The sequence below is a fragment of the Solanum stenotomum genome, chromosome 1 (assembly GCF_019186545.1).
Source record: "Solanum stenotomum isolate F172 chromosome 1, ASM1918654v1, whole genome shotgun sequence".
Lineage (NCBI taxonomy): Eukaryota > Viridiplantae > Streptophyta > Magnoliopsida > Solanales > Solanaceae > Solanum > Solanum stenotomum.
The window spans coordinates 10,906,579-10,918,151 of record NC_064282.1 but is presented as its reverse complement, the minus strand read 5'-3'; the positions used below and the strand labels follow the sequence as shown (position 1 = coordinate 10,918,151).

The following is an 11,573-nucleotide window of genomic DNA, read 5'->3' as shown; positions in this document are numbered from 1 at the left end:
AGATCAAGCTTTCAACATCTATTACAACAACATACCATAATATAATCCCACAAGTGGAGTATGGGGAGAGTAACGTGTATGTAGCCTTACCTTGCCTTGAGAAGGAAGCTCTTAAGGTCTATTTAGGATTGGAAATCAATAACTTAAAAGTAGGAGAAACACTTCTTTTCCCTTCATATGATAAACCTTATAATACATCATTTACACATTTGTGTTTGCCTTTCCTTTAAATTTTAAGGAATGAGTTAACTTTAGTAGTACGTTAACAAGAAGAAGCGCATCTGGTGTAGTGGTATCATAGTACCCTCCCACGGTACTGACTACTGACCGGGGTTCGATTCCCCGGATGCGCACTCAATTCATTTTCCATTTTTGTCTAATTTACGTGTCCCATATTCTTTCATTTCCTTTACCTGAAGGAATACAATTCACTTCAAGCAAGTGAAGTCATGCCTCTATTGATTCAAAGCAAAGAATCAATTCTCCTTTCTATTTACTTCAACAACTCATCTACTTCAGATGAATTCTCAACAGAGAGCCTCAATGTATTTTAACAACATTACTTTTGCAATTATAAGCTTCACATCTTCATTCTTGCTATACTTGCCAATCCTGAGGAAAAGGCAAAAGAAGCAAATAGCAGCAGAGAAATTGAGGATAATAACACAAGCATTAGAACAAGCTGAGGACAGAGTTTTAAGATATGAAGAAAGGCACGATAACATACTTAATCAAATATGTTCACATTACATTGTAAATCAAGAAATAGTAGAAGCACTTGCTGGTGCTCGAAAAGCGATGAATGAAGCATTAGAATTTGCAATTACTCTCAGAAATTTGCAGCTACAAGTTATCAGATTGTATCCTGATGATTATGAAAGTGCTTCAAGCCCTGTTTGGTTAATTGGAAAATCAAGAAGACAAAGGAACAACAATAATTAGCATCGATCAACATACATGTTCTTCTTTGTGTTTCTTGATTAATTTCATCTCTAACAATAGATTTGTAATAATCCTTTTCTTTACATTGAAATTTTTGTAACTTATGGCGACAGTATTAGGCAAATTTTCAAATATGTGACTATAATATTCAAATACTAGCATAGTAGGGATGTTCACAATATCAACATCAACAACAATAATAATAACTTTATAGCGTCCCAGTTTTCCAACAAGTTGGATTGACTATATGAATACACTTCTTCATTTAAGCTTGTATTATATCATCAAGGGGTATTCACAAATCATGACAAATAAGCTAGAAATTTTAGGAGGGAAAAAGATATTAAATAATAAAGAAAGAGAAGAAAAGTATATACCATTAAATTTTTTCTAAGTTTGCGAAATTATCCTAAATCGAGAGGAAAAATAAAAGTTTTATTTGTTCAAAGAAAAAATTTAGGGGTTATATGTGATTTAAGGCTGTTTTGTGCAGAAATGTGAAATAAATTTCTCCTAAAGGTATAAATAAAATTGTTCCCACTCCTATCATCAAATGAGTCCGCTGTAGCACTGGCAATTCTATCTTGTTTAAGAATCCGGGTTCAAATCCCGGCAGCGGAATTTTTTTAATACATATTTTTCCGTTATCATTTGTGTAACATTATCCTTTTCAAACTTTCAATAAATAAATGTGACTCTTTAACACTATTAACAACTGCAAATTCAGATTTTGTCGGGCATCAATGTGGATACCGGACATCGGGTGGGAAACAAAAAAAGAACAATTGCAAACATTTAAGGCCGACTTATATATAACATAAATATACCCCTATTTCTAGCAAATGTGCACCTTAACTAAAACCCGTGTGATCTAATATTTAGGTGAGTTGAACGTCATGTGAAATACACCTCACTATCCTCTTCAAATTTTACTCATCCCCTAATAATTTTTGAGTAAGTTATATCTTTAAAAATGTACGCTTTCACTTATTTTAAATTTGTTCTAGCAAAATAATAAAGTACAATTTATGCACCCAAATAATTATCAACCATTGTTAATAATTATGTTTGCAAAGACAAGAGAAACACATATAAATTACAAAATTATCTTTAACTTTAGAGGGAAAAGGTCATTATTTATAAATCCAAAGAAAAACTTTGAGGTTATGTGTGATGTAGTAATAATTATATGTCTTTAATAAGACAACTAAAATTTGTTCCCTAAACAACTACCAAAGGTTCCGCTGTTGCACTGTTTGGAATCCGGGTTCGGATGACGACTTTCAAAAAACGAGTAAGCATGGAGAGGGTGATTGAAAGGGAGGTTCGATCTGTAAAAAGACGAATATTTTAAAGTACACCCTTGAAATGTGCTCCAGACACACAATCTTAAAACTTAATTTGAAGAATGCCTAACCCATTCAACATTTTTATGCACCTTAACTATTTTTTCTGTTTTAATTTACGTTGATATATTTTAATTATAATATGAAATTTAAGAAATAAAGTATGAACTTTTATAGTTATGACTAAAATAAATTATAGATATTTTTGTGATTATAAATCATCTAATTAAGAATAAATGATAAATTTAAAATAAAGTTTTTCCAATGATGATTTCACGAAATCGGTAAATACATTTTGTTCCCAAATTAATACCAAAGTAATCCGTTGTAGCACTGGCAATTTCTATCTTAAGTATTGGAATCCGGGTTCAAACTCCGGCAGCGGAAATATCTTTTTGATTGTAATTTGTTATCTTTTATAAATATTCAATAGTTAAATGTGTCATTCTCAACATTATTAAGAATTAAGGCTAATTTGTGTGTACTTAATGAAGATTGTTACTTAGATCTTAATCAAATTGTATTTCTTTTTAATGTTACAATCACCTAATAATATGAACAAATTTTAATAGTTAAAATACATAACATAGTCTTAATACTATCAAGATATTTATTTAAATTCTTTTTACAAGAACGATAGTTCACCATTACATTCATATTTCACCACAATTGTCATCGTTCATCATTGTAGGCAAAAATAATTTTTTGATTGACGAAAGTGATAATAGATAAAAAAATTAATGGAAGGCGAAATTGTTCAATTTCCAATTTCTAATATAATACATCAATAAATATGGTCTTTTCCTAAAATCATAATTAGCACAAACTTAATCGTGACATCAAGTTAGGTTAGGGCAATCTTGAAACTAGATGTGGTCAAATAAGTGATGATTGAACGAGAGAAAAAATCATTAGTAAAGAGATGGATGGAGTCTTGCTCAATTTTGAAAAAAAGAAAAAAGCTTCTTAATCTTTTCTCTTCATCGCATTTTAATTGTTGTTTTAGCTTTTTTTCATTCACATTAAGAAAAATAATAAATACAAAATATAACTTACTAAGTTACCCTTGCGGTAGATGTTTTTTTTTTAATTGAGAAGTATTTAAAAGAATTGCTTCTTTAATATTAAGGGTAAATTTAAAAATAATTGTCCAGCTTAATCTTAAATTTTTAAAGTACCGATTATTTGAGACAATTTTTAAAGCTAAAGCGATTATTAAAATGGAAAAGAGGGAGTAAAATCCTTAGTTAAGAACATATAACGAACTCTTTCTGTAAGACTTAATAATTTTTCTAGATAATATTCTATGAAAGTTGGAATATTTAACTATGTTTTGTTGCTCAAATTTAATGAACACTTGATGTATTGACTTCTAATAATAATAATAATAATAATAATAATAATGTGTATCAACCTTGAAAAACCTAATAAGACTCTTAGGTTAGGTCTCATTCTTTACTTTTCTTCGGAAGTTATCATTATTCATAGCTATTACCTTTATACTAAAGAAGAGTTTGATCAATGCTTTATTTCTATCCTAGATGATTCTAACGCACCCCAAATTGTCAACCCCAGCATATCTTTTGTGCTCTGCTCTTATCCTGATGGGGCCTCAAGTAAAAATAAATAAAAGAAATGTAAATATGATGATATTTTTATTTTGAAAAATAAGTAGAATGAATGAATGACATTGGTGGTTGAAATGAACCTTTCATTAACAACCAACAAGCTTCATAAAGAAAACTAATAATTGAAAGACAAACCAAATCTAGTTTTAAAGATATATAGTTGATACTTTTGTTGTATGTTTTTGAGTAAAATCATTCAGTATATGGACTGCATGTGAAGACTTTAAAGAACATGAAAATCAAAATAAATAAAGTCACCAAATGCCATCCACCTTTTGATGAAATCTTTTTAAAACTTGAAATGACATTGTCATGATTTGTATCAAACCCTACTCACACTCACACCTTATGTTGGAAGATATTTTTATGTTGGGAAGATCTCTTTAGTACAATAATGTAACATTTTGATATTTCAAAATTGTGTGAAAAGATTGGTAAATTAACTTTGAGTAAATTTGTTCCTTTAGTCATTTGACTATTATTGTAATTCTAGAACATTGTCGGTAGAGATAATTTCTTCAAATGTTGATGATATTTTATTGGAAAAATAAAAAAGTACTAGAAACTTTATTTTCTCTGTTTTAAAGAAAAATGTTTTCATGTTTTCTTTTTAACTTATTCAAGCTAAAAAGAAATTCTCCTATTTCTTTCATTTCTTGTGTTAAATGAAAGTTTAGATTTTCCTCCTTGTTTAAAAAAAATTATTGGGAAGAGAAACTCTTTTAAAAATTATCTAATTCTTTCATTTTTATTTAAAATATCAAATGGCTATTAAATTTATCTCAAATAGCAATATATATATATATATATATTTTTATTATTATTATTTTTTTTTATTTTTTTTTTTATAGGATTTGATTGAATTTTTGGACAAAATAGTTCAAGTGCTAAATATTTTCAAACTTCCAATAGCAAAAGTTGAAGGGCCATCGAAAGGGTTTTAACTAGAAAAAGGAAAAGGAGAATTGACATTGTGATAGGCATTAGGCAAGGCTCTTTATTGTTTGATATTTATTACTTCTCCCCTTTCATTTCATGGGAATGTAACTATTTGAAAAGTCAAATTGTTTTTTATATTATAATATTCGAATTAATTTTAAAAAAATATTGATATTTATTTATTTGAAGCAAACTATTGTATAAATATTTCAATCTCTTTGTTGCATTTGATTTCACCAAGAAAAGATGTAACAAAAACATGTTAGCACTTTCAGGGAAAAAAAGATGGTAAGAAATAAGGAAAGAGAAGAGAAACTTATGAGTACCATGAAAACTTACTGACAATTGCAAATACTTAGGTCTAATTTGCTTACACTAAAATTTTAATTTAATTTTTCAAATCTCAATTATTATTAGTTTACTTGTTTTTTGGGTTGTTTGACAGAGTTTTGAAAGTCCATCTAACACAATAATTAGAGATGTCGTCAAGCTATCTTCCTTTTTTGTCACTTCATTTATGTTTTTTGAACTCTATTCTTGTGTAATTTTTCATCAAATCTTGTTTCAATTAAACAAGAGCCAATTAATTATATATATACGAACAAAGAAAATAAGAAAATGAAAGAAAAATTAGAAGGATATTTTTTTATCCGGTTAAATCGAAAATGAAATTGTGAAAAGACATGACAAATATTTTATTAGTTCAATTATCAATTTAGCACGTACACAAACTGATAACTAATAAATCAAATCAATAATATATGATATGAAACCGATATCGGAACCCTTTGACATAAATTGGGACAAAAGTGAGGTGAAGGATATTATTGCCAAAACTAAAATAAAATAAAATGAATGGGGAGCTTCTACAGAGGAAATATAGACTTGATGGGTGGTTTTGCAATATTCGTAATAATACTTAATTGCTTTGTACTATAATTCTGTTTTGTCTCTCTAATTGGAGATATACAAAAACATAGTTGTGGTCCTTGTGGATCATCACTATTATTTAAGTACTACTTATTACAATAATTATGAATACAACGCATTCAATATTTGCCGACAGTAAAGACCTTTAACTTATACACATATAAATTCAAATTCTTTTAAATTGTTAGGTGCAATTTAATTGCTTATAACAGATTATTACTCTATTTTTCAAGTCAATTATATTTGCTTGACATGATGATAAATTGCTTTTATCCTAGGTCAATTTTACACTGACAAATGTAAATTATTTGTACTTGTGCTATTGTGAGAAAAACTGCTGCTGATTCAGTAGATCTTAATAAAATGAATAATAGCAATAATGTTCAATTAGTAAGTTTTCTACTTCAATATGAGAAAAATATTCTTATCTCATCTCATTTTTTCAACAAAAATGACTCTGGTTAAAACTTAAGAAACAACATTGCTTAGTTTAAATTATAATAACTCTTGCTTAGTTCTAGATAATTCAAATTTATCTCTCATCTTATACCAAAAGGAAAATACTAAATTAACTCAAAAAACTTAATTTGATTCCTTCATTGTTTTTTAATCTACTATACTTTCTGCAAGGAATCTAATTCAAATCTTCATCAAACCTTTCCCCTCATTTGACTCATTTCCTTATTCTTTTATTCTCTCTCAAAAAAAAATTGTTGCAAGTAAAAAAGTGTAAACATAAGAAAAAAAAATTCAAAATGGATGGTCCACACAAAGAAACACAGATCCACATACAATTTTTCTTTGTCCACATCATGAACAATGAAAAGCTGAAAATTCAAACACAGAGCATTCAAAAGTTCTTTAAGTAGCTCAAATTATTAACAAATCAAATCAAATAACAGTCAATATCAAACAGTACCCTGTAGTAAGAAGAAGACAACACAATTTCAAATCCAGATCTGGAAAAAACTCAGAAATGCCAATAATTTCCATTCAATATCAACAGCAGTAAGTTTATTCCATTTGTGCAAACAGAGAATAAAAGCCAAAATCATAAATAAAAACAGATAGTACCAACAGTATGTTTAAATTGAATTATTGACAGACAAATTCAGTTTACTATAAGCTGTAGTATATAGAAACACCATTAAAAGAGAAAAAAAATGAAAAAATAATTTTAAAAAAAAGAGTTTATGACAACAATCAATACCCATTAAGAGCATCTCCTCATTCGTATACCAAACAAACCCCATCTCCAAAAAAAAGGAAAATAAAAATAAAAATAAAAATTCAATATACCAAGAGAAATACATTTTTTTTATGGATGGATCCTGTGGAAGAGGAAGAGAAAATAGAGAACCTAGCTCCTGCAACGAGTAATAGCACTGCATCCACGAGTGTAGGGATTTGCTTGAGCTCCAGGTTTGCAGTTGTAGTAGGAAGCTCCACGGCGAGAACACGGCACACTGTTCTTCTGGAGTGCACCATAGCTGATGTACTTTTTGGTTGCTAAAATACGCCTGTTTGACTCACTGTCAAGCGCAAACTCATCTTCTTCAGCCATGCACTCTGCAATACTCCCCTTGCATTCACCGGATCTCGCCGGCACCATCCAATCGTAGCTACCATTGTCGCCGGCGGCAGCCATTGAAATGAAAAAAGCTCCAACAAGAACACAAACAATCAAATACGAAGGAACTCCCATTTTTTTTCCTTGAATTGAAAAAAAAATGAAGAGAAATTAAAGCAACCTTTTGCTAATTCTTCTCGTTTATGGTTCGGACGGCTGATTTTGCTGTATTTTCGATGTTGAAAATTTGTTAATTTCTGCAAATTGTGAAGAAGACAAGTTATAATGGGAAAGGCCAGTTGTATTATAAGTAGAGGTGGTTGTTTATCTACCCCTAATACTTGACTTTATTTCCAAATTGCCACGAAGGATTAGAAGACTTTGATACTTTGGTTTATTGGATGTCCACTAACTTTAATTTCAACGCGGAATATTTAGAAGAAGATTTTTTTAAAAAAAAATTAGAAGCCAGCGTTGTACATACATACATAAATAATTGGTGAGGTAGCTATCAAATATTGAGAAAATTCCAATCACGTATTGATTTTGACAGTTTCCACTAAAAAAAAAATTTGCAAAAAATATAGTACTTGATATATAATGTGATGTTTTTCATATGGACCAAAAAGGATTAGCTTGTTGGATCAATTTCGTATAAATACAAGTTGTTTTAAAAATTTTAAAAAATATTCTTAATAAAAATTGATATTTACCAAACTGCCTAATAATACAAATAAAAGCTAACATCACATATTTTTTGGCAATACATTTATGCTGGAAGTTTCATAAAGCTCATTGTTGTATCTTACAATTTATTTTCCAGATTTATAAAGCTCCTCGGTGTATCTTACAAGCGAGTTTTAAATAATTTATCTATTTGAATAATCCTAATTATGAAGTAATTTTTTATATAATTTGTTTTTGTAATTGAGCGCCCCCTAAAAGCAATATTTGAAAGAGTGACTACGAAACTTTATAATGCAAGTTGCTTTTGTAATACTAACAAAAGTGATTTTTCAAATAGTTAATAAAAACACAAAATGTTATTATTTAAAATATTTGTTAATTTTTTCTTTGACAAATGTACTTTTCAAATATATAGTGAGACTATAAGGTAACTATATGTTGAGAAAACTCATATCAAGGGATGATTTGACATTGCTCATTCAATAATTTACAAGTTAGTATAAAATACTTTGTCTATTGTGTGGTTTCTTATGTCACCAAAAAGATTAGAATGAAATTTGGTCTTTGTTAATGTGCTTACCACTACTTATTATGTAATTCTATTTAGTTGCAATAGTCAATATCCACACTTATTTTATCATCAATTTGCTAACTTTGAAATTGTCTTTGATCAACCACTTGAAATCTCTTGCTAAAATAATCTTATATAATAAAATTACTTTTCACTATAAATTACTTGTACAAATTTTTAATTTGGGGATAACAATTTTTTTTAGAAAACGCTCTTACTAGAGAAAATGTGAATGAAGGACACCTCATTTAAACATTAATGAAACAATATTTTTCCTTGTTACCTTGAATTATACATAAAAGAAGCATTGTTATGATTTTAAAATATTAAATGTTCAATAATATTCTCTCTTTTGCACAAGCTTTCAGCTTAGTGGAACTAATACACATAAAATTATATATTTAATTTCAACTAATTTAAACAGAAACACAATTGCTAGATTGATCAATCTTATAATTGAAGCAAAGCATAAATAAAACATCAAGACAACACAAAAATATGCAATTATTTATTACGAAAAATAACCATGAGTAGGAGCAATGTATATGATCATTCCTTAACAAGAACAAACAAAAATGATTGAAAATGATATAAAGTTGGTCGTAATTAATATTATTATGATAACAATATCTCTAGGAAAAAGAAAGGATAAGAAAAAAAAGATTAAAAGGCAGTATGAACTTTTGATAAGGTTAGGTAGGGGCAAGTATCGTAATAAGTAGGAAATAGGATGTCCAAATTGGGTAGAAAACGAAAAGATATTCGATTGACTGAGTTGTCAATCGCTCACGTAGTAATAGGAAGAAAAGAATAGTTGTGGCGCTGTAGCCGTGTAATTCCGTCTCAAAATACTTGTTACATTTTTTTATCGTCAAAAATCGAGATTAATTTACATGAATTTTGATCGAATTATCAAATGTACATGACTAAACCTGACAAGTATATTGCAACGAAATAAAGAGGTAAATATTTTTTTATTCAAAATAAAAAAAAGAGTTGATAATATAAAAAAAAAAATTAAATATAAAAGAACAAAGACGGCAGAGTTAGTCCGTCTAATAATTTTGTCAACCGAAACACGTTTTTGCTCTCTTCTTCCTATGGTAGCTGCCTTTTGTGTCCAGCTCATTTCCGTCACCGTTACAGATTCGCCGTTATCAATCATTGTGTTTCTGCTCAGTTTTTTTATTTATTTTATAGTAAATAAAAGGTATGTCAGTAATTAACTAGTTACACTAATTTGACTTACTTTGATGATTGATTAACCACAACAATTAAATATTTTTTCTAGATCTGGTTTTGCTAAAGAATAAAACTTTCCTGTAATGCTACTCTATTTTATGACACACTTCTTTCCGGTCATTTCAATTTACTTGTTTTACTTTTTTTTTTTTTATATATGTTATATTTATGATCACATGATTTAATAAAAAAAAATTGATTGAGCATAACACAAGCTTAAACATGCGATCTAAGGTTAAAAGTAGACATGCATATTATATCGAAGTAATTATTAGGTTCACGTTTTACTTACTTGATGTGTGTAATAGGTTAAAATGTGAAAATCTTTACAAGTTAAAGGATATTAGTGTATCTATACTATACTATATAATCTAGAAAATATTACTAGTATAATAACAAAAATACATTAATCAAGGTTTTAGACAGAAAAGAGACAAGATAACATTTTCAAATAAGGCAACGGTAAAGAAGTCAGTCTCGAAATGATCACTAAGAAAGTTGGGGGAAAAAAGAAGAAGATAAAAGAGTACTACTTACATTTGTTTTATATATTACTTGAATTAAAATTTTAGTTAGAGGTGTATTTTATTAAAATGATACATATTACTTTATATGTAGTTATTCAATACTAAAAAAATATGAGAAATAAGTAATAAAACAGAAACAGAGGAAATAGTGTAACACCAACATATTCCCTGAAATTTCACTAGTGGAGTTTGGAGAGGATACAATTGACACGGATCTTACTATATGGTGGAGGTAGAAAAACTATTTTTGAAAGACCCTCGACTCAAGTGTTGTAAATCCAAAGAATAAAATAATAATATAACAATTAATGAGAGAAGCAACGCAAATCCTACCAAATAAAAAAGAACAAAAACACAAAATAATTTGATAATCGAAACACAATAAATAATAAGCGATGAAAAAGGAAGAGTAACGGCGTTAAATTGAGTTTGAAAAGTGTAGTTGAGTATCCGTTATATTAGTGTGTGTGGGTGGGGCCGTATAACAGATCACAGGATCGGTCGGTGTATGCGCGTCCCTAAACAAACGCCAAAGCCAGCTGTATCTTTCCAATTAATTACTCAAAAATGCACCAAACTTAATTATTTTTATCATAAAACTAATTAATACATACTATTTTCAGTGCCTTTTGTTAAAGGGAATTTAGCCACCACATAATATAAATATATATGTATGCGCGCGCTTTAATAAGTTGTTTTGGTAACTTCATTCATTTCCCCCAACTTTGATAATGCTATGTTGGTTGAACTATTTCCTAAAACAATATAATAACATAACAAATGAAATTTAAGTACTTTATGTGTTTCATATGAGTGTAAACAAGTTTGTATTAGTAACACTATCTTTTTTATATATGAGTTTTTAAGAGACGTGTAAAGAAGAAAATGAACACCATATTAGTTTAAATAATACTCCCTCCGTCCCATTTTATGTGGCAACATTTCCTTTTTGGTCAGTCCCAAAAAGAATGTCACTTTCCTTATATGGTAAGTATTTAAAGGTGCAATTCCTCTTTTACCCTTGTTGGTCCCACTTAATTTTAAAATAATACTCCAATACATTTATGAGGAGAGAGAAAAGTGAGTGTACTTTTTAAAGGGCAATTTGGTAAACATTTCAAAGTCTTCATTTATTTCTTAAACTCCGTGCCCGGTCAAATGTTGCCACATAAAATGGGACGGAGGGAGTAA

At 28.8% G+C, this 11,573-nt stretch overlaps 1 protein-coding gene and 1 non-coding gene across 2 annotated transcripts; one reads left to right on the top strand and one right to left on the bottom strand.

The window, feature by feature from the left end:
• The first annotated feature begins 275 nt into the window (after window positions 1-275).
• TRNAG-CCC (transfer RNA glycine (anticodon CCC)) lies at window positions 276-353 on the top strand. The gene has a single exon. It is a non-coding gene; the product is annotated as a tRNA-Gly (tRNA).
• Window positions 354-7,109: 6,756 nt separating this feature from the next.
• On the bottom strand, window positions 7,110-7,751 carry LOC125847070 (rapid alkalinization factor). The gene has a single exon (XM_049526782.1). The coding sequence runs from the start codon at window positions 7,488-7,490 to the stop codon at window positions 7,146-7,148; it is 345 nt and encodes a 114-aa protein (XP_049382739.1). The 5' UTR covers window positions 7,491-7,751; the 3' UTR covers window positions 7,110-7,145.
• Window positions 7,752-11,573: the final 3,822 nt, after the last annotated feature.